The sequence below is a fragment of the Parasteatoda tepidariorum genome, chromosome 5, assembly GCF_043381705.1.
Source record: "Parasteatoda tepidariorum isolate YZ-2023 chromosome 5, CAS_Ptep_4.0, whole genome shotgun sequence".
Classification (NCBI taxonomy): Eukaryota; Metazoa; Arthropoda; class Arachnida; order Araneae; family Theridiidae; genus Parasteatoda; species Parasteatoda tepidariorum.
The window spans coordinates 22,517,773-22,542,968 of record NC_092208.1 but is presented as its reverse complement, the minus strand read 5'-3'; the positions used below and the strand labels follow the sequence as shown (position 1 = coordinate 22,542,968).

Sequence of the window (25,196 nt, the reverse complement as noted above, 5' to 3'; positions counted from 1 at the left end):
AATTTAAGGCTTTTTAATCATAATTCCACAATTTGGAACATATTTATTTCAGAATTTGAAATTATTGTTTTAAATAGAAAATTTAAAAGTTCGGAATTTTTTTTCTAAATTTCTAGATTTTCTGTAAAAGTGAAGAAATCACTGCTTTCAGCGCTATATATTGCCTAAATTAATGAAATAGATAAGAAACATACAATTCTTTTGCCGTAACGATGCTCTACTTCGAGAAAGAAAAAAATCTGGCTCATTAAGGTTTTGATACTTTTGGAAAAGAAAATTTGGTATTAAAAAACGAAACATATGGTATTTAAACGATTCCTTAGGTAATTTATTAGTTCTATGGTATTAAGAAAAAAAATCTGGCTCATTATGGTTTTGATACTGTTGGAAAAGAAAATTTGGTATTAAAAAACGAAACATATGGTATTTAAACTATTCCTTAGGTAATTTATTAGTTATATGGTATCGGTTTTTTGGAAATTTAAGTTTTCTAAATTATAGTTCTTATAAACGCATATTTATTATCAAATACAGAGCAGAAAAGTAAATTTATGCGAATAAATGGTTTTTATGCCATGCTCTAAGGCATCTTGATAAAACTACCAAATTTTACCATATTTACTAAATGTTATCACGCACTATAAAACCTTATTTTATTGATAATTTTACCAAAATTATAAGCAGAACACTAAAATTAACCGAATTTTTTGGCTATTCCAGAATGCAAGAAACACGGTACATTTTACCATATTCTGGTAGTCTTCAGCATAGTCATTATTTTAAAAAATTATTGATATTTAAATCAAATTTATTTTTAAAAAATGCATTACATTTTCATTAAATTCATCCACCCATTTATTTATTTACCTTTCAATAATATAGATGCTTTTTTAAATATAAGTTTCGGAGCAAAAAATTGAAAAGAACTATCGATTTGATCGAATTTTACTAGGTAAAACTATTAAGAAATTACAAAAAAAATCAGACAATTGAAATTCTTATTTACTAAGTCATTACTAAGTACTTTTTTATACAAAATATAAGTTTAACTACAAGTGATTTTGATCTTGAAGTAACAAAGATAAAAATATAAAAGCAAGTATTTATAATAATGTTTAGAGAATACATTGTAATATTTACCTGCTGTTTATTTGTATGTTGAAAACCGAAAAAAAAGTTTTTGCTTTGTTATTTTATTATGCTAGAATATTTGTTTTTATTCATTTGCATCATCAACTCATCAACACAGTTTTGAGTGTAATTTTTTCGTAGGGTAATTTTTTTGTGAAGATCTGTCAAATTTTGAATCATGCACTTTATTATGAAATTTAGGCTACTACATAAATGTCTATACGTTGCTTTTTAATTAACCTATCATTTCCAAACTTTGCCAATTTTTTTTCTGTGAGAAAGCACGTAGCAAGGCTAAAAAAATCATAAACAAAGTAGTTCAGGATCGAGGGTGAAGAAATGGAAGATCAATATTCCCTTTATAAACAATAGACGAATATAGTACATGTTCCAACAATACATAATAAATAGCTTCGTTTAATATTAATCTATAATTTTGAAACTTGGTCAGATAAATGGTTATAACGTATTTATTTATTATGCCAATCTGAAAAATTAAAGAAGAATTAAAGGCTGCACAATGTGGCACAATATGGGTCCATTGTCCTATGCAAATGCACGAATAAAAACACGAATTGACATTGAAACTTGATTCTTTTTTAAGCAGCCTGAGCCTGGCCCGCGGTATAGTATGAAGAGACTAACTGTCGATTTCTAGTACGTGAGTTCTACCCCTGGGGCGTACTTTCGCATCGTAAGTAAGAAGACTAATTATTGGAAAGTATTTTTTTCTTTTATTACAGAGTTTAAAATATATTTTCTTTTTAGTTTACAGTATGTTCATTTTAATAAAATATTTTAAATTATCTCTCACTATAATCCCTTTTATGTAAGAAAGTGTCGGAATACTATGAAAAATAAAATTACTTTTGTTTTCTACGTATACATTAATATGCATATACTTTTATATTAATCTATAATTTTAAAAATTTTCCCTTCTTCCTATTTTACTGCAAGTAAACGGAAGCAAAGTCTCAAAATTATAAAATAGTTAGTTCGGGCACAAAAAAGACAAACTATAAAGTTTTTTCTCCGCATATACAAAAAGGCATACTTTTCGATTCTAAATTAACTTAAAATTTTCAAATTTTGCCCTATTTATTATTACACTTGCACATGAAGATAAGCCTCAAAATTATAGGCAAATAAGTTCGAGCACAGGGGGGCGTAATTGTAAAGTCACTATTTTATTTACTATAGAGAATTATAGCGCGTGTTCTAAATACACATAAAAAATGCACAGTCATTATTTTGAACTGGTCAGATCATTTGTTATAACGTATTAAACACACACACACACTGAGAAAAGATGGGAAATTACAGATGAATTAAGGCTCACACAATGAATTAGGTGCTGCACAAATGGCCATAATATTTCTATTCTGTATCCCATGCAAAACCATAAAAATAAAATAGCAGTTTGATTCTCATTACGCAGACAGATGAGCATGGTCCTGTGGGATGATATGTAGTGTCAAGATTATACCAAGAGTACGCGTTCAAATCCCAGGGCGTTCTGTCATATTCTATGCTAATAATGAAGCTAATCCTTAGCACATATTTTTTGTTTTATTACAGAATTAATTATTTTTATTTTCCCTTATTTACAGTATGAAAATATTAATAAAATATTTTAATTTAACCTTTCTAACCTTTTCTTTTAAATTTTTTTAAATTCCAACACCAAGAAAAAGTATTGTAGAGTAATTAAATTTTAGCAATGCGTTTGTTCATGCAACATATTTAATTGCATAAAGTTTTACGTTCACAGGTTAATGCCATCAAGGGAAGAGCCACGTGAAATACTGGTACATTAATAACCGGTGAAAAACGCCCTAATTTTAACTGCAAGTATACAAACGGGCACTTAGTCCACCAAGCATGCAAAACTCTAGCCACTATGTTCTTCAGTGTGCTCTAACTCGACACCACTCAGGTCTTAATCGACAAAAAAAAAAATTCCACCCGATTTTTCCTGATACAATATTTTCTTGTTTGTACTAAATCTATTTTATTGTATATATTTTTTTACTTATGTTAAAGAATAGTAAACAGATACATACAAAGGGCTTGAATTTAACTTAAGTTAAATTCCCATTCAAAAGGGCATTATATTATAACACTTGCAAAATGATTAGGCAACTTGTTTATCCATAGCTACTCATGCTAGTTTATTGAAGGTAATTAGTAGTTGTTAAATGATAGATCTTCGAATTCAGAAATTAAAAGTCTACAACCAATGGCTAAATATCAATGATTTAACATTTCTATATGCTATCTGAAACAAATTAAAAACACTTAACACGTCATCGTTATTCATAATGAGTTTATTTAGAAAAAAATCTTTCGGGAAATATTACCTGTTTAACGCTTGTTTTTGCAAAATCTTATTTTGATACTAATTAGCGTACGGTCAAGATAGCCATTTTCTAATTCTGTATACAAAACGAGCCGTGGTGATCAGAATATTGAGCAATCGCCTTCCAATGTGGTTACCCGGGTTCGACTCGCATTGCTTTCTGGTCGATACGAATTCCACACACGGCTCGGACCGCCCACAGGGCGGAAGAAAAATATTTTTAGTGGTAGACGGATCATTGGTTAGAGTCATCTTGCCACCGGGCTGACCGTTGGAAGTGTTCGTGATTTTCCTCTCTATGTAACGTGAATGCCGGTTAATTTTATCTAAAAGTCATCCACGAATACAAATTTCTCAAAATACTACATCCAGGAGTTCCCTTGTCTTCGGAATTAGTTTCAAAATTAAAAGGCTATGGAGTTCATTGGTAGGCGTACTCTCAAAATTGAGTAGGTTGTTCAACAACCATGATAAGTATACTAAACAATCAACAGATAGCGCTTGGTGTTAGCAACCACAAAAATAATGAAACTGCTCCTTTTTAAGACCCTTTAACATGGTAGCAAACTCCTCCTAATTGTAATTTTAGAATATTTTAATAAAAAAATAGTACCGGCAACTTCCACCGTGAATGATCATTTGTGCGAATTATAACAGAAATAATATAGTGTTTCAGTTTTTTTTTAAGAATAGTATTAGTACAATACATAATTCTTCTAACTCATTATTAAGTAAATAAACTTATAAGCAATTTAACTTACCATTTACAATACATGAAAAATCAACTGAAACAATTTTATAATATCGAATAATAAGCAATCTTTTATTCAATCTTCAATTCAGACAGGTGCAAAATATTCATTCTAGTTTTCAATTTCAATGGATAAATGGAAAATTGTTGATGCACGAGTAAAAAGAGGATAAGAATCTTTTTAATCAAGTGAAAATATGATTGACATTGCATCATGCACGATTTGTAATTACATTGCTTCATTATCGTAATAGATCAAACAAAATCTGAAGAAATTGTATTTGAGTTATGACTGATGGTACTAAGAGTCATTAAAATTGTAAAAGTCAGACGTATTGGTTCAGCAGTTCAATTTTAGATCCAATAAGAAGTTAAGCACGAGTCTCCAGCACTTCTTTATTTCGTAAGAGGAAAGCGTTTGATTACTTTTTTACTAATCATCTTCAAAGTAGTCTGTCTTCGTCCTCTAGCTAAGGTAAGGATTTTAATACTATATTCTACTCTAATTTTATATTCTGCTCTAGACTTTATGCTATAATTTTTACATTTTATTCCACTTTTTAAATAATATTTTACTTTTTAACATATAATAAACTTATCTTATATTCTACTGCGTATCATATATTTTATATTGTGTAGTATATTCTACTTTTTAAATTATCTTCAATTTTTTTCATATTCATCTTTTTATATTGTATTCTATATTTTATCTTATAATCAATTTATAAGGATATAGTATTTTTTTGTTCCTAAAATAATTTTTACGATGTATGTCCTATTGAATATTTTTTAATAGTTTTTAAATAAAATTGGATTTTCTTTCCTTTAATAGTTAAAAAAATGGAATTTTCATAATCTGTTTTTTTATACGGGTGTTAAAGATTTTCTATTTTTTAAATTACAAGAGTTCGTTTACAGAATCTGTTTTTTTTTCCTAATATTATTAATACTATTGTTAAGTACGAGTACATAATCCAGTCATATTGAGTTTTTTCTCAATTAGATACTCAAATAAAATTAAGAATTTTAATTCATTTAGTAGTTTAGAAATCTGATTTTTAACATAATTTAGAATTTTTCGTAATATAATTTTTCTTATAAAAAGAAAATAATTTTTATTGCTTAATTTTTCGCTCGAAAATGCTTTGTTTTGTTTTTTTTTCATTGGAAAAGTAAAGTTTTTAAAATTATATTTTGCTAATAAGAATCTTGGATTGTTGGAACTATATTAGATTTAATGAATTGTTTAAAATACATGTCAATGTAATTTTCTTTTCAAATAATTTTTCTTATTAAAGGGATTGTTTCTTCCATTTGAAAGCTCTTGAATTAAGCCATAATTTATGATTAGGCAATATTCAACCCTATATCCGAAATGAAACTTTCAATACGTCAGTAATGTGTCTTGTATAGCCTTATTAATTGAACTTCTGTACATTTTATTTTGTTTTAATTTCATTATTTTATTTCTTTCTGTTTGTTTCATTTTTATATTACTTATTTATTTTATTTACTCTATTTATGTTTTTCAAAGTGGGGTACAGAAATTCTGCAAAATATTAAAATTAAAAAATAAGTAAAAAAGTAAATAAAAGGATGAAATAAAAATTTCATCCTTTAAATTCATCCATTAATTAATAATTAATAATTAATTTCATCCATCAGTAAAAATAAAGACAGCAAGAACAAAGTTAAAATTCACTAGGATTATATCAAATTATTAAAAAAAATGTTTTAACTTGCAACTTTCTTAACTCTTTTTATCGATTAAGCTAAGATTTCCTTTTTCTCAATAATCAATCAGCAAAAATGTAATATTTTTAATGTATTAATACTGTCTTATATACATAAAAAAGAAGAAGGAAAGAAAATGTGATAACTGTCTTTTTATTTTTGTATCCATGTTAATTATTGTTAAACAATTGATGTATGTTATTGTACAGGATTACTTTCTTCACAGGATGAATGAATAATTGTCATACGGTTTCGGTTATTTATGTCAGCAAGTTATATAAATTATAATTGCGAGTAAATAAGGTATGTTTGTATTGAAACTGATATTTTGGAGCAGCAAACATCCTCAGCTGAAATTTCTCCTTCCAAGTTATTCGGGAGGTAGTAAAATCTCCAACTGCTACTAGTAAACACACTAGTAAGTTAGATAAAGTAAAACATTGTCATAAAGTATAAATTTTCTTATAAAAATATTTCGAACTTGGATTAACCGTCAATACTTTGTTGCATTAAGACAATTGTGTAAGAAGTTAAAAGTATTAACAATATTATAACTGTTGTAACTACTTGCACAATTTTTAAGGTTCAGTGGTGAGCTTGAGTTTGTGCTTTGTTTTCCTTTTAATCTTTTTTCTTACATATGCTTGTTTCAAATTTTCCTTTTACCCATCAAAACACTCCCTAATAATAAAATAATTAACCACAATTTTGGTTAAAATCGGAAAAGGCCTTCAGAAAAGTCTTGTACTCTGAATCACTCAAATTTTCTTGCGAAATATTCGAGATCTCTTCGAGGGCGGGTGATTATTCTAACCACTAAATTTTTTTCTAATGGGCATGTTGAAGGTTTTAATATAGGAACAGAAGTCAGATTAAGTGAGTTTTAGGATAGAGTTTTAATATTTTTCTTTAACATCGGGACGTTAACCATTTTCAGATATTCTTTATCGCAGTATTTGAACTTTTTTTCTGCATATTTTGTATTTTTGAACTTTTTAACCCTAAAATTGAAATAATTGACCTTATTTTTGTATAAAAGTGGGTGACAAAAGTGAATTCAGTAACGTTTAATATTGTGAATCTCTTAAAATTTGATTACGCGTATTCCAAGGCCTCTCACACTTCACCGTTTTTTTCTCCAAAATGATGTGTGAAAAGTTTCATTTTTTACAGGCTTTAGGGGTAGAAAAATAAGGTTGAAAGCTGAAATTTGTATGAAATAATTTTAAGAAATTGTAAGAAAAATAAAGAACACGACTTTTAGCTTTTCAGTTTTCCCTCAGAATTTGAAGAGGTAAATATTTTCAAAATCTGCCTTTATGTTAAATATGTACATCTATCAAGACTTTCAATGTCTCTAGTTCCTCGGAATAAATGGAAGAATTAAAATAAGGAACCCTCCTGTTTGCCGGTACCTCATCATTTACCTACTCGCTTGAAAAAATATTGATAAGTATTTGTTATTTAGAAGAAGATGTTTTAATGAGAAAATGGGTGAATAGAAGCTAGAATATATAAGGTAAAAATGAGCGAAAAGCGAAAATTTTCACTTAAAAAATATCATTTCAAATAACATTTTCGAAATTTAGTAAAGAAAAATTTCCTTCCTTGATTCAACTATTTTTGTTTTTGAAATTTTCATCTCTATAGACCAACATACGAAATGAAAAAGTTAAAATCTAATCAAATAAATGGCTTTCCATTAAAAAAAAAACGATAAATAACGAAAAATATTAATAATGGGAAAAGAAAAATGTGAATAATTGAAAAAAAATTATCTTCTTTGCATTCAAGTGGTCAATTTTCATAAAAATTTGCAGGAATGGTGTCAGGGCTCAATTTTTTCATGTAAATCCAATATAATTTTTTTCTTATATACTGAATATGATTACTACACGATATGCACTGCAATTTAGAAATAAACAGAAAAAGCGAAATATATCTCAGCACAATTTGAAAAAAAAAATGGTTTATTTCCTTGCGTGAACTGTTAAAAAATACTATAAATTATTTAATATTTTTTGTGTGGCTTTATATGTCATTTGTAAAATTAAATAGAAACATATAGTACAAGGATGTCATATAAATTTACGTTGCTACACAAAATCGCACTCCTTTATTATTAAGCTCTATTTTAAAATCAAGAAAGAATATTTTAATCGACAATTAATTAAAGCTTATTTGAAATGAATTAATACAAGAAATCGAATTTATATATTCAAAACATTAATTAGGCATGATCCGTACTTATTTTTTATTTTTACATGTAATTTTTTTAACAATTTATTTCTTTCCCTTTCATTTAGAAACCTGGCAATTTTAGAAAATGATCAAAGAACTTATTATATTTTTGGCTCTCATTGCAATTGCACAGTCAATTGCATGTACAAAAAATTTTTGCAAAAATGCTAAATGCGAAGAAGTACATTGTGAATCAAATGAAGTGAAAAAGAAGGGAGGTCTTTGCAAATGCTGTGATGTGTGCTATACTGAAATTGGTATAATACTTAGTTTTTACTTTTCTTTTCTTGCTAAACAAAATTTTAAATTTAGAAGTGAAAGACTGATATATAGTTGAGACCAAAGAAAGAACTCTATAATAAGTATATTCTTTTGATAATACTCTAAGGTGACTGAATGGTTTATACTCATTTTTTAAAATGATAAAATGCAATTATAAATTTAAAGTTAAACAAAATATAAATCATTATAAACCATAGTCATAATATTATAAATTTACAGCAAAGCTTATAAAATGTATAAAATACTTTAAGGACAATCTAGAAGTTGGAAATAACGAACGCTCCATGTCAATTTTACTCCACTACAAAAAATTGTGTCTTCATAACGTTCAAAATAATTGTTTTATAGATCGAAAATGCAATTACTTCTGTTTAAAAATATAATTTAAAGAAAAGATTTGTAAAAATCTATGAAATGGAACTAAATATATTGCTTAATTGGAGCTAAATATTTTATATTTTAATCGAAAAATTTTAAATGAACTTACTTAAGTCTAGATCAAAAATAATTCAAAAAAATTCAGGCTAATGTAAACTTGCACTTATATCGAATTTATTAAGCGTGAGTGTAGTCGGACCTTAAACGTATCTGAAAACTAATATTAAATTCAAAGACGCACCTCTCTTTCATTCATAATTTATAGATATGCGTGTTACCTATACTTAGAAAGTATTCATGTAAAAAATAATCAATTCGATTGCTCATCAATTTTGCGAAAATTAACTTTAAGCTTGTTTTGACAATCTTTAAAATAAGTTTAATTGTTTTTAATCCAAAAACAAGAACAGCGACGCAAAAATAATCAAAACCAAGTACTAATATAGAAACGTTTTGCACGCATTGATATGTAAACATGTAAGCCTAACACTTAGCATGGCTTAACCAATCCCGCCCCCAGCAGGGGGCTTCCGGAGTACACTGGTGACTGTCTGGAGTATACTGGTGACCGGAGTTACGAAGTTCCTCGAATTCATTTACGAAGCTCCTCCAGCGAAGACGATGGTGCATGGACACACGAGGGTTCTTTGCCCCGAGTCACGCACGTCTGAGCAAAACTTTATTAAAAATGCAATCAAAAATAATTTATCGCAACTGTGATCTCACAATCAATGTAATATTTACAAGAACAGATTGAGGACGCCCGATTGGGCTCACAAAATCGAGGGCTCAGTAATGGATGTTCGTTTTGAGTCTATCAATCGCCCTGAGGTTCGATGGGCATGACCTTTTTGATGCTGGGTGATTCGTATTCAGATTTAAACCAAATTTGCTGTTGGCTATGGCACAATTAGTGCATTTACTCTTAGATTTATAGTCGCTCATTCTATGTCCTGTCGAACCGCATTTTGCGCAGACCTCCTCGTTCTCACAGTCCTTCTCCATGTGGCTAAAAGTGTTGCACTTACAGCATCGAAGGGGCCGAAGAGCGATGCTTGACCCTGACCAGCCCCCGTAGGGGGCATCCGGGAAATACTGGAGACTATCGTTGGTGCAATCCTCGAATCAGTCGGAGGACCCAACGGTGCATGGACACGAGGATCCATGGCCCCAAGTCACGCCCGACGAAGAGCAACACAATCGTTCGATGGGCAGAGCAGGCCGAAGGGCACAATCCCTAGTCGGGTGCGGCGGTGCCATACTCAGCTGCAAACGACTCACTAGGAGTGTGGCACCAAGCAGACAGCAGTCACACGACGACCCATCGAGGCATCCTCTGATCGGAAGGTTCCAAAAACCCTTTAGAACTTTATTAAAAATACAAATCACAAAATGGGCCACCAGTTCGGTGGTTAAACAAAAATTGAAATACATTATCTCAAAGTTTAGCACATTTAGAAGGGGTGGAGGACGCCATTAAACGGCTAACAAATAAATGGGTAGTATTTGATTAGTATTTGATTTTCTATCGAAGACTTGCTATTGCTCGTTGAAAAGATGGGCAATTTCTTTGATGTGCTGAGTGGTTCAGGTTGAGTTATAAACCGAATCTTCGGTTCACCGCTTCGCAATTAACGCACTTGCTCTTATTTTTGCAGTTACTTCTCTTGTGTCCTTCTTCGCCGCAATTAGAACAGCCTTCCGTCTTAGTACAGTCACGTGCCATATGTCCGAAGCAGTTGCACTTGTATCACCTAAGAGGTCTTAGGTATTCTTTAAGTCGGATTATGGACCAACCAAGTTTCAGTGTTCCCTTTCTCATCATTTTCTTAAATACGCTCGGATCAGTCTGAATTATCCAATAGGGGATTTTATAGAATTTTTGGGGATTTTATAGAAAAGCAGATTTCAAATTTTTCTTTTTCCATTTAATTATTTTGGTCACTTAACTTCTCTTTTAGCTCTTCTTCTTCGATTCTATTCTCGATGTTAAAAAGTATGACTCCTGGAAATTTCTTTGGAGGCGTTGAGCATTTTAGTTTGCAATCTAGACCTTGGTCTGCGATTTCTTCTTGGACTTTCCTCACGTCCCTCTTGGACACCATACGAACTGCAATACCTCCTTCTTCGATTGGTCTTATATTTCTCACACCAATAGCTAACGCCGATGGGTCAATATGCTCTTTTAGGGTTTTTTCAGTCTCTTCAGAGGTGCACGGGACGGCAGGACGAACGACCAGCACGTGGTTCGAAGTCACCCCTGAGGTTCCCATTTTGATTCCGCTCTTTGCAATTTCCGCGTAGGATTTTTGCACTCTCTTTGCACTCTTTTCAATTACGTTCTCAAGTTTTTTTGCGCTTTTTTTGCGTCGTGGAGCCCTCTTGTGTAGGCCAGAACCTCTGATTGACTAATAAAAAGGTTGTTATAGCCCATGGCTATTTTAGATAGCTCAAGCATCTTCATTGCATCAAGTTTTTTGTTCAAGTGGGCAATTCAAATTTCAAAAATCTATCATTAAGCTCTTCTGTCGCCTTGGACCATTCCTTCCGAAGAGATCAAACTTAATCAACGGGATTTTCTTTTGGCCTAGTAAGTACAAGAAAATAAATTTTGAAATTAGTAAAACAGTTTTTCTGTTCGTAATCTATAGATGAGCTTGTTCTAACACTTTGTATATAATCCTGACTTTAATAATCCTAAATTACTTTTGAAAATTAATTAAGTTCTAATGTGCTTTCTTTTCTTTTTAGGTGAAGGTGGAAATTGTGGTCCTCCACCCTATAGAGGAGTACCGTTAGATAGAGAATGTGCTAAAGGCTTGCAGTGCATTAATAATGTTTGTACAAAACCAGATGATGATTCATCAAGTGAAGAATGTTAGTAGACGAGAATGCAATATTAATATTTTCCCGAATTTATAAAGAAGGCAAATGATTTTAGAAAATGTGTTCGTAATGTAATATTTGTGTTAATTATGATAACGGAGACATATCCAATAAAAAATATGAGGAATTGATGATTTGTTTTAATCTATATTAACTGAGAAAAATATTGTTTTTACGGTTAAATGTATTTTAGAGTTTTTGTAAGAATTTTATAAAAACTGAAAATACAGTAACTTATAGGAAACGCATTTAATTTCTGATATGATTTTTGCAACTATTTAAACGTCCTATTATTACGTCTTATTTGAACTCTGTAGTGCTGATTGCTAAGTAGATAATTTTCTTCTTATTTTTTTTTTTAAATTTTTTCGAGTATTAATCAATTCTTTTAATTTTCTTCAAAGCATTAATGTTCAAATTATTTGAATTAAATGTTGTAAATGTTCTGAAAAGTTTATTTACATATACTAAAAAATATTTTTTTTTTATCATGTCTTGATTTTTTTTCTCCGAGAAATGCGCTTATCAATTATAAAGTGTGGGACTCATGAACTAGACTATAAAAATAAGTGATAAATTCGAATAGTTAATTTGTCAAATGAGTTGAAATTACTATTTCAAGTGAATACAAATTTTATGTATATTTTTAGTAATTTCATACTAATTTTTTTTGTTCTTTTTCTTCTAATAAATTTTTCAATTTTTTAATTACTAATGAATATTAGATTGAATTAGAATTTTAGTATAAAGAAAATTAAGTCCATTATTTTAAAAGAGCATCAATAAATTTTGTTGAAAATTTAGTTACTGTCTATAGGTCAGACATTAAATAACTTTATTTTATAACTGCGTCGTTGAACAGACTACCCAATTTTGATTTTTCAACTATCAATGTATGACTCCACAGCTTTGTAATTTTGAGCCCAACTTAGACGACAAGGGAGCTCTTTAATCAAACATTGTGACAAGCTAGCCTTCCTGGTAGACTTCTTGATGGAACCAACCCGGATTTTGAGATGGCATGGAGATGAAAATCATGAAAATCCCCAGCGGTTAGTCTGACAGTAATGTAGTTCTAACCAATTAGCCGCTTAACACTGAGGGTATTTTACTTCAGCAGTGTTATTGGTGCGAGCCGGGTGCAGAATTTGTATCAACCAGCCACCCCTGAGATTCATACCTGTATCACATCAATTTGAGAAGATCGCTGTATTCCCTGAGTCATTGCGGCTCGCTTGCTGTTAATTAATGAATAATTTTCAGTAATTTTAGAGAAAAGGACTATATTATCCACCCCACCCAATAATATGTGCATTTTTATCCCCTATAAGGTATAAGAATTTGAACTCCTTTATTTTGAGTAAAAAAAAATAATATGAGAGATTTCCGATACAAATAATCTTAAAAATAAAAACATAAGCCAAAGAATAATAATTACACCATAAACAATAAGGAATCAAAGCATTTAGTATTGAGATGAGTAGGAAAAACTAGTTATTGTTCTTGAATACCTTTTTGGATTGGAAGTAGTCTAAAGTAAAATCTTAAGGTAAATCTCACGAAGAAAATATTAATTTAGAAAAAAAATTAAATTTTATATATATATATATATTTAATAATTTTATTTATTTATGTATGTAATTTTATTTATTTATCAATTATGTTTATTTAATATAAATAAATTTAAAAAAGTGCCTTAGAACTAATTTTGTATTGTCGATAATTTCAAAGTATAGGGATGTGCTTAAAATAAGGTAACATTTAGTCAAAATTTTACTAATAATTCATTTCAAAAGCAGAAAAAAATAATTTATAAAAAATAAAAATAATATGAAATGAAAATAATGCAGATGTATAAAAAAATAAAAGAGACACAAAAAAATAATGCAAAGGTAAGCCTCATAAATATCTGAAAGATAAAGAGTTCTCAGAAAAAAAATATTTTTCTTGTATTTTGAAATTTCCAAAAATGCAACGCTTTTTAAGTAAAAGAATTTTCTAATTTATATGCAAATTGAAACAATTTTCCTTTATTTTCATCTCATAACTGCATAACTCTTCAAACTCAACAAATACTTTTTTTTCAATGTAATAATTAACTTTTTATTTTGAAAGCAGACGTTGCTTAAGATTGTGTACAAATTGTTTTTTTTTTCATTAACTTCCATCTCCGTCTCTTTTACAAGTTATTCCTAAAATGTATCAATAATACTTACAAAAAAGTGGTCCTGTGGGTCTTTCAGTACGAAATTCGCAGAACTTTTTTTTAACTTAGAAGCTACAAGAAATTACCAAAAAGGGATTTTTTTTCATTTGGTTATAATAAATTCAAAAAAAATTTGAGCGTAAAACAATGGGTTTCTGTAATACAATGTTTTTTTCTAAAATTTAAAAGAATGTTTTGTTAAACAAGAATAATGAATTCTGAAGAATATGATATTTTTGATGAAGAAATATTTAGTGCAAATAGACTTTCAAGCATATTTAGGTAAAATTATTTACTAATAATATTATGATTTTTGAACAAAAAATTTTCATTTAAACATAATTTCGTATCATACATTAAAAAAAAAGACAGTAAATCGGAGTTGATTAAAATTTCTTGATTCAAGTTTCTTTTTTTGGTCTAACTCCTTGTTATTAAGGTAGCAAATTTAAACTGTGTCATATTTTTAAGAAGGATCATTATTTTACATAACCAATTAATAAATAATAATGTTTTTGATGAAAAAATGGATAAATCTAATTTCTGAAGTTATTTGCTATATTTTACTTTGGTTAGATTTGCGTGTGGCGTATAATGGTAAAAGTAATAAAGTTATGGTATGTAAAGTCACGATTAATTTATTCTCAAGCTTTATATCTACATTGTACTTGCGAACAAATTTTTTGTTTCATTTTTAGAAATACTAGATCTCGCTTGATTCGAGTGTGGGAATTTAGAAAAAATAGTTTTGTGAAAATAGTTTTGTTCTAAAGCTACAATTTTGTTTTTCTAAATGATATATTTAGTATCTATTTTGTCGAATTTAAAAACGTTATTTACAAAAAGTGGTCGTGTAAATTTTGTGACAAACATGGCGGTGAAATAAGGTGAATAACACCACAATTAAAACTGCAAAGAAATTTCCATGCCCGGAAATTTCTTCGTTCACGGCTAGAGGCGCTTTCTTATTATGACCTGGTCAGAAGGACATGAGAAACCAGATCTTAATACGAAGTCGTCGCTAGTAGTCGATCCAATCCCTAGATCAAAAGTTATTTATTTTAAGTGTACTGGCTTGCGTTGCAAATCCTACATGTTAATAGATTTTTAATGTTTTGAATGCGTCGAGTGAGAATGACATTATATAGAAATGAAAACAACGAAATATTTCTCTATCTACAAATATTTATGCAGTATAATTAATCGACCCAAAATATTATCTGCGTCTGAATGATAAACACGTGTGAGTTTGTAATAGTTATTTGCTTATAGATAAATTATATTTGTTCTCGAAAGTGCATTAAAAATCTACTGCATACTAGAACATGTAATTATTAATGTAAATAAATATGACTTTAAATACTTCGAGAAAAAGAATTTGTTTGGGTTCCAATTTATACTTTTTGAATACTTTTATTCATAATAAGTTCTTTTTTCTTAAAAAAATCATGAAATAATATATTAAATTTTTTCTTCAAACCTCGTAACTGTTAAAAAGTTGTTAATCATTTCAAATAAACTTTATTTGTAAGAATTACTAATTGTGCCAGTATTTCATTTGAGAATTCAATACCATGGATTTAAAGTATACCAACCAGTCATATTACGTAGGACATTTCAATGAGATGAAGATAAACAAGAGCATCAGATACTACCCCATATGCAAATGAAAATGTAGAAGAAAGTAGCTGATAAAGCACTAGACGCATTTAATTGGAATTAATTGAATACAGCTAAAGAAGAAAAAATCTAAAATAAATACTTAGTAAATTAAAAAAAATATTTACTAAAACTAGCTAATGAAGCACTAGACGCATTCAATGGGAATTAGTTGAATACAACTAAAATGAATATTGACAAAATTACGTATGAAATAAATTTTAAAAAAATTATTAAAAAAATAAAAATGGAATTCGTAAATATGATCACTTTGAATACTTTGGAAATACTCAAGCAAAAACATACAAGTAGATCAATATACACGGGGCGTCTAAAATAAGAGATTAAAGGACGAGAAAGAAAGAAAAATATTGAATCATTGTAATACTGAGTTAAAAGAATAGCAAAAGAAAGCAGCCAATGAAGCATTGACAGTCTAGACACATTTAACTCGCTTGTCAACTGTGAGTAATTAAATACACTTCTATACACTAAGCGATCAATAACGATATTATGCGGAAATATTATGCTATTGATTTCATCCAAGCTGTGAATTTACCGATATCTTTATGGATTAGTGACTCAATGAAAAAAGACTGAATGCTCTCTACTAGATTTAATATATAGGTTCAAGTAATATTGCATGAAATTAAGAGATTTTATGTTCGTTGTGAGTTAATATCGTCTTCATAATGCTATGGAATCTGATAAAATATATATTAATTGATCTATTCTAAAATATTAAACATAAAAGTATATTTAATTATGTTGACAAAAATTGACACTTAAAGCAAAGAAAATGCAACAAAATAAGTTACCTCATTTATGGAAATAACATTAAAACTAAAAGTGCGGTTAGGGTCATTTTGATCGCTTTTGCTAATTCTTAAGTTATTTTCGAAGATACATGTGAACTTCGAAGCTCTCTATATATTTTTTTCTTTTTACTTTTTCTAAATTATTTCTAAGAATTCTGTAACAAAGTTTCACTCGCTTCAGTTGGTTAGTAAAATCATTACTTACGGAATTATTTATACAACTACTAAATAAATACAAAATACATAAAATAGCCAAAAGGGGTCATTTCAACACTGATAAGACAAACGTTAATTTCTGAAGTTATATGTCTGTTTTTGATTTTGCTGAAATGCTAATATTACATGAAGATGAATTGTAATTAATTAATATCTGATGTGTTTAAGAAATGTCCCGCGCAACAGTTTTCGTAAATAATTCTATGGTTTTTTAGATTCGACCAACGAAGTTAAGCTCCTATTGAATTGAAATTTCATTATTTTGTCTGAAAGAAACCATTTCCACGTTGATTATAAATAGTTATATTTGTTATAATCCTTAACACGAAAGTATTGTTGGGAAACAGTTCTTGTTTTGTCTACAATAATGAAAATTTAATGCCTGAAGTTCAAGCTACATATGTTTGAATTCACCTGACATAAAATCTCAATCATTGTAAATAAATATTTTTTTGAATGGCTATCTTTATTTGGGCAACTTAAGAAAACGGGCAAATGAATTACAGCCTGGGGAAAGTATAGTGCTTTAATTATGGAACCCTTCCCGGAGCAGTGGGATTACTGTCGTTGCATCATCAAAGCATGCAAATGAATTTTTTTCATAAAAAACCTACATTACAGAGATACTACGTTTAAACTGAAGAAAATTTCCTTCTAATTTTAGTACCCCTTCTTCATCATGATATCTTCATTTCTTCTATCTGCAAAATGAAAACCTTAAAGCTAATATATGGGTAAAAAAGAAAAAGAAGATCATAACTCTGAATAGTATTCATGCGAAGGTGTTTGCAGAAGATAGTACAGAGTAACATTCCAGCACTGTCACTTACTACAATAGTACGAAATGCGACCTAGGCTTAGAAAGCTAGATGCCAAAGAATTATTCTAGAATATGTGAAAGTTTAAAAATGTCTTGCATTGTTGGTGATATTGCTTTCGTCAATGAATGAATTGTTTTCAATGAATTCTTTGCCACCTCAATTTCTCATTGCGAGTGTGTTTGTTAAAGAACTACACCTTAGTACTTTGCTCCCCACAAAGCCCATAATTGATAAATATTCAATCTCTAAGATATAAGAAACATGAATTTTGACATCGCAAGGCAAATACTAGCAATGAGAAATGCTATAAAACATTTTTTTCGATGCTTTATTTACAATTTCAAGTCACGCGGATATCTGTGCATGTATATTAAAAGATTAAATTTAAATAATGTTTAGTGCTATTGTGTATTTATTGTTTTCATGTCGTTTATACACTTTCGTATTACTTTCGAAAATATAATTTGTAATACAGTATTGCATTTTATTGTACAATTGTCATTGCGTTTATAAAAAATGTAGTTTATAAAAATAGTAATAAAAAAAGTAGAAAAAAAATTTCTTTTTAGAAACTCTTACATGTTGACTATTATATTCATTTACATCTCCTTTACAGTATTAAGTACGATTTAACTATATATATATATATATATATAAAACTCATAAAACATGCGACTAAGAAGAACAGGTATAAATATAAAAATACACATTCTTTTCAGCAGGAATCCTAGTACAACTCATAATTAAACTTGAAGGTATTCTTCGTTTAAGCAAACTAAAGTATTTTTTACCTCATTTTCCACAGCAATTAAGAATTTTAAACCAACTTATCTCAAGACATGATTTTTTGAGTTGAGCAGCTTTTGCAGCCCATGAGCAATACATATATAATCTAAATAAAAAAAAATTGAAAACTTAATCAAAGATAAATAGAGTTTGAAAAAACATTACTTGTCATCTTAACATTTATTTATCCTCTCAAAAATGAAAAAGTATGAGTATGCATAAATTTTCAAGTAAAAGAATTCTCTAATTTGCATGCAAATTGAAACTATTCTTTTTTGTTTTTCATTTCTTAACTGCGCAATAAATCTTTCAAAACTCCCCAAATATTTCTGAAATTGTTTTCGAATGTACTTCGACATTATTAAAAACCTCATTTACTTTTTTCTAATGGAAAAAATTATAAGTACTAGTTTTTTTTGAAAAATAGGAATAAGAAAACTATATCGCATAACATATTAAAAATTCAGACAAAGCTAAACTTAAATGCATACAAACACTTAAATTAATATCACACAAAGGAATTTATCGATTATTCAGCAAATCCAGCAAATTAACGAACGAAATATACCGTTAATAATTTTAATTCAATTTTATAATCAGAATAATAATTTTATTCTGATTATAGTAATTTTATTATATTCTGAATAGTAATTTTATAATCAGAAAAAGAAAGGTTTCTTTGTATAATGACTACACCAAATCTAGCCAACTCTTACGAAAACACTAGTGTCAAACCTTGAACTTTGTAAACCAAAAGACCTAATGGGAGGGACCTTCTGGGATATAAATCGAAAAATAAAGCATTCCTCCTTTAATTATTTTTCAATACGTCTTTTTTATTTTATAATGCTTAAGTTTTTGAAAAATAAATAATCAGAAATGTATCAAAATTCCTATCACGTTATTCAGAGTAAATTAATTTTAAATTATGTACCTTTATATTTTTTAATTTGCTAATCATATGCTTGATATTCATTTTCAAAATTTCAATGTGATTTCGTAACCATATTTTTTAAACTACATATGAAAATATCGAATTATCGAATATATTAAGTCATATAATAACGAATGAAGGAAATAATAATTATATGATTCTGACATTTTAAATTAATTTTTAGTAGACATTGTTAGACACAAGAACTTAGTAAGTACTTGGTTCAAAAAATAAATTATCGATTGTGTTCCGTTGTTAGATATAACAGCTTTATAGCCCATTATGAGAAAACATAAAGGTATAAAAGTAAAAATAAAGATTTTTAATAAAATTCTTCTTTATCTCAATGACGCTTCATCCTCTGTCGATAAGGAAAAAAAATATTGTCCCCTCCACCGGAATGGAGAGGGACACTTATTCTCAAATAAAATTTAAAAATAAAAAATGCAACATAATTTTTGACAAAAATTAACGCACTTAAGAGAGTGCGGAAACATTGTGCAGTTATTTGTCGTTAATTTGTCGTCGGGCGCTGGGATGATGTCTGAGAGTTCGTGGGTTCGAACCCCGCCGGCTGAAGACTCCCCATGCAGTAAAGTGGCTGATGCACGTTAAACTGTCGAGTCGCAAACTGTTACTGTCGAGTCGCAAAAGATTCAGGTAAAAATTACGATCTATGGATGAATGAATGGATGTATGAATGGATCCGCCCTATAAACGGGTGCGACGTACAGTGTTGCAGGATTCAAATTCTTCGCCATAGATGGCGCCACTGAAGAACAAGAAACGCACACTCTGCCTTAAATTTGCTCGGTTTCACCAAGCAGGCTTGCCCGTGTGGCAAGTGATATTAGAAACAACAACGACATGTTTCCATCTTATTGATATCAATAAATGAACTATATTTGATGAGAAAGAATACTTTTTATATATTCTTCGCATTGAATGAAGTACAATCTGCCCTGCAAAATTTTTCTCTGCGACGAATTTTTGCAGTTCCAATGTCAACTTAACTTTCTCTTCACTTTATTTAAGTCTTAGAAAAGTCATGGAACACTTATTGTCTATAGCTTATTTACTTCAAATGGATTTTTTTTCAAGTATGGCGATATTGCTAATCAACAAAATTATTTATACTATCTCTGTATGTTGAATACATAGGTTCAGAGTTTTTTACCAATGCACGTGTTGACGCAAAAAGATTTTGACAGCGGTTTTCTCTAACTCAAAGGGTACAGAATCACCGACCTGATAGATCATTTAGTATTAAATAAATTTTGATTGAACCTTATAATTTTTCTAGTGTAGTTTCCATTGTATGCGTTTCATATTTTTGGATTTTATTATAAATAAGCTCAAGATTTTTATAAAGTTCTTATCGTCCATTTCAAAATTATTATTCAAATTTACAAACCAACTCTATTCTAAAAATCTAAGATCTTAAAAAATCAAAATGAAAACAGTCATACATAAATCAACTAATTTATTATACTTAAAGAAGAGAGAAAAATAAATCTCTTTTTGATTTGCAAAAAAAGTATTCAGCGCAAGAGAAGAATAAGATATGATCTTCAGTTTAATTTCAGTTCAGTTTTAAATTTTTTTTTTTAGTAACGTACATTTTCTAGCATCGAAATCAACATTTTCCTACTATTTTGTTTCTTTTTGTGAAAAATTTCTGACTTAATTTTTCAACTGAAATAATTATAAACTAATAGTAGAAATAAATGAAATAATTATAAATTATATGGATTTATATTATTGAATACTTCTAGTACTCCAAAAACGTATTCTCAGGTAATTCTTTGTAGTTAAAAAAAGAGTTGCATAACTACGAAGAATGATCTGTGTTTGATATAGATAAATTACTTAGAAACATATTTTAAAACTAATAAGAAGGAAAAAGTTTTTTTTTTTAAATATTAAGTATCTTGATAGCTCTAATGCATTTACAATCTAATTATTTGGCTAGAACTATTTTTTTCTCTTTTTCTCAAACAATCGTTTGTTTTTAATTTAATGAATATGCTGAAATATGGATCTAAAATTATAAAACCAACCATGACATAAAAATGTTTATCTCTTGCATTACTTAGCAAAAAATCATTAATTCCAGCAACGCTCCTGAACCAGAGACTTCAATGAGCAAAGAAGAAAGAAAGGAAGGATAAAGAAAGATAAATTTTTTTTTATTTCCATTTAGGATACATTAATAAAATATTTTTAACAATTTAAAGAGTTTAGAAATAGATTTTAAGAGGATGATTGTAATTTTCATTTATTTTTACATTTTCTTTTTAATATTATCCTTTTTTTCTTAGATAATGGTTTCATTTACTAATGTATGTACGTAAGTTAGCAATTGTGAAATATTACAACCAAAAAATAGAATTTTATTAAATATTCGTTAAAGCTTTTAAAAAAATTAAAGACACATTAAATTATTTTATGTATATTTTTTCTTATATGGAGATTGATCTATAAATATGACTATGCCTTTGATTTTAGTGATGAGAGGTATGATAGATTTTTTTTGTTAAAAGAAAACGAGAGAAAATTAAATTCCTGACATAAATTTAGAAAATATTATGGAAAATAGTAGCACACAATAATTTTTACAAGACTCATTAACTGTTTTTCATCCTTTTTAGTGGGGGAGGGGGTGCTTTAATACGCTATAAATAGTTCAGAAAAAAATAGTGTTGCAATTTTATCGCTTAGGCTATATGATATCATTTTGATAGTTCTTATTTGTCAGTTAATTTTTTCTAAATTCTCCAGAAAAAATAGATAAACCTTTTTTTTCTATTTTACATAATATATACATAGAAGTAAATACGAGTTTATGTCGTTGCTATCGTCTGTGTGTTACTTGTGTAAATAGTAAATATTTGTTGTTGATTGTAAATATTACTATTGTATTCTATAAAGTTAAAAAATAAACAGGTTGATTTATTTATCTTTGTGATTTGCTTAATTTCTGCTGATTTTTTTCTTGTGCAAAATCATGTTGGCTAAAATCATTACATCGTAGAATTATTTATTTAATAAATCTAACTATTGCTTTGTGTTTTTGGAAAATATTAAAGTTTTATTTTTAAATAAACCAATAAGAAAAAGTTAAAACATCCCAGCTAAAAATAAACAGCAGAAGATCTACAAAAGAAAAATGCAGTTTGAAGGCGGTGGTGTTGGCCAATTCCGCTACAGAATTTCTAAACGGGAAACACTGCAAAATTACTGCAGTTTGTAAACTGCAGTACTTTTGTAGTAGTATCAACCTCAAAATTTATTTTTACAGTAGATATACAGAAATATCTGTATTTCGCATTTGCTCCAAACAAATCTTCCAAGTGAGCAGTTTTATAAATCTTATGCTCATTTAGGTTCAATTGAAAATACTGTGAGTTATTGTTTTTCAAACAAAAATATTTGCTTAACTTTAAAAACTTTATTTTCAAGCAATAAAAATTTTATGTTGTTTCAAATTATCTAAATTTATTTAAGACAAATTTAAGAACTAAACTGAAATTAATAAATTTTTGATAGCGAAGTTTGAAGCTAAAGAATCAATTAAATATCCATTTTCAAATTTAGCATGGATTTAATGTTTCATTTTTTTTTTTAAATTTATGATTTTAAAGTGAACTTACTTAAACTACAGTAATTTTGCAGACAATAGCTAAAAGTTTTTTTTTACATAAATTTCCAATAAATTACTTCACATAAGCTGCAAAATAACAGCAGTGTTCTTACAGTTAAGATAGCACTACAAAAAATCTTCAGTTAACTGTAGAAAAACTAAAAAACTACTTCAGTTCTGTAGAGAAACTGCTGTTTAATTTCATCTGAGATAAAATATTTACTTTTCTAGAAGAAGCCTCAGCAGTTAAATATAATACCAAATATATTAGAATGTTATTTAATTTGTAACATAAGTAATAGTTTTTTAAAAACATACCGTTATTTCTGTCACTAGGTAGAACATCAAAAAATCTAAGATAATTAAAAAAAGCCTAAAAAATAAAGGAATTTTAACTATTGTCTTTATTTATGTTTCCTCTTAGAATGACGTCTTAGTCATTTTTTAAACTATAATAAAATGTATAAAATGAAATACCACAAATACGAGCAAAGGAGTAAGTAAAGAAAATACCACAGATACCAAGAAATAAAAAAACATGTTTAGAAATTTTAATTTAGCTTTCTCTTCAGCTTCATAAAATTCCCAGCATTTTAAAATGAAATTTTTAGAAGTACTGACATGCTTAGGCTATATACTTTAAATTTAAAAGAAGTGGTGGAAAATTTAGGATCGCCTTAAAATAGGATTGTTCTTATAAACAGTTAGTAATTTTTATTTATGGTAGACAATAGTGAAACGAACAAATGGAGTCACCTGTCGCTTAACATTCTTCACTAAGAACTTCTATGATTTATTACTGAGGTTTTAACACAAGTTCACGTACCTAGAAAAGACCATCAATTATAATTCTGAAAACTTTAAAGGGAGTTCTGTTGAAACCACTTTACATTTGTTGCTGCTTAGATGAACAATTTCTATAAATAAAATAAGAAAATAAAGTTATATTTTTATTAAATACCTAAATCAGGATAAATATTATTTAAATATCTATACCATAGATATTTAAATAATATTTATCCTGATAGATTCTATAGCATTATAAAGTGATTTTCTTAATTATAAAATATTGCTAAAGTTTTGTATGTAAAGACAATGTCTTTAAAAAATGAAAATGAGATCATAAGAATAACAATAATGAATATTGCATAATGTTATGATAATATCAATAAATTTAAAAAAATACTACTTTTATTACAGGAAAAGAAAAGAAAAACACTGATTAACGTATTTCTTACATAATGTAAAGCAATATTTAAAGACAAATAATGTTTTAAAAATGTTTAATTCTATGATTGAACTATTAGTTAACTATGATTGAAATCTAAGTTACAAAAAATATTAAAAGAAATATGACAGAAAACGTTAAAACAAATACGTTTTTAGTGAAACATCAGAAAGAATTTTTATTCCTAATTATTGGATTAAAATGCAGGCCAAATTTAAAATAATGGATGAAGAAATGCAACACAGTAAATTATTTATGTATGGCGGCGTTTGTGTAATTTCATACCTTGTAACATATATATATTAGTCAATTAATTTTTATGCATGAAATATAAAATAAATTATTACATAAATAATACAGTTAAAAGAAAATAATGTAAAGAAAGTAATACAGTTAAGAAATGCTATAAAATAATATTTCAATTAAGATATAAAAATATTAATAATAATTTTTTTCACGTGTACTATATATATTCCTCACAGCTTTTTTTTTCTCATTAGCTACTTAATACCTCGTTAAACAGAGGATAATTCTTAGACAACCGTTAATAAATATTTCCAAAATACACCCAAAAGCTTGTCTTAAAAAGTCCCATTCTTTAAAATAATTAGTTTAAGAATCTTGAAAAAATGCGATTTCTCCTTTTACACGAAAATAACCATGATTTACGCTCGTAAGAAACAAAAGATTTTTAACAAGTATTTTGTGTAGAAATATGCATTATGTACTTCTTATTGGAGTTCATTTTTTTCCTAAACTACTAGATTTTCCTGCATACCACAAACATATTTTTAAGCATATTACAGTGTATTCATTATAAAAATTCTTTGAAAAAATATAATGTAAATAGTTAAGATTGTTTTTTTTTAAGTTTTCGCTACGCGCTATTAAAAAAAAACAAATAGTGCTTAAGTATTTAAATCCACAAGAAAGATGTAACTTATACACTTAATTAAATATAGCATTTCGCAGTAAAATACGGCGTGTGATTTCGATCATAATATAGCATACATTGAAATATAGAAATAAGTTTATAAATTGCTCGTTTCTAAACATAAGTTTGGTGAGATTTTGCTACTCTTGATTATAATTATTAAAAGCATTTAGTAATTTTAAAATGCTG

The 25,196-nt window shown here is 28.2% G+C and overlaps 1 protein-coding gene and 1 long non-coding RNA gene across 2 annotated transcripts in view; one reads left to right on the top strand and one right to left on the bottom strand.

Annotated features, from left to right (window-relative positions):
* LOC122269550 (uncharacterized) overlaps positions 1 to 4,426 on the bottom strand; it is a 36,000-nt gene extending 31,574 nt beyond the window's left edge. The window contains exon 1 of the long non-coding RNA XR_006225257.2: positions 4,252 to 4,426. This is a non-coding gene — a long non-coding RNA (uncharacterized lncRNA). The remainder of the gene's footprint in view (positions 1 to 4,251) is intronic.
* Positions 4,427 to 4,570: 144 nt separating this feature from the next.
* LOC107442817 (fungal protease inhibitor-1) lies at positions 4,571 to 11,893 on the top strand. The gene is made up of 3 exons (XM_016056474.3): positions 4,571 to 4,716; positions 8,282 to 8,473; positions 11,628 to 11,893. The coding sequence occupies exons 2-3, from the start codon at positions 8,302 to 8,304 to the stop codon at positions 11,756 to 11,758; spliced, it is 303 nt and encodes a 100-aa protein (XP_015911960.2). The 5' UTR covers positions 4,571 to 4,716; positions 8,282 to 8,301; the 3' UTR covers positions 11,759 to 11,893.
* Positions 11,894 to 25,196: the final 13,303 nt, after the last annotated feature.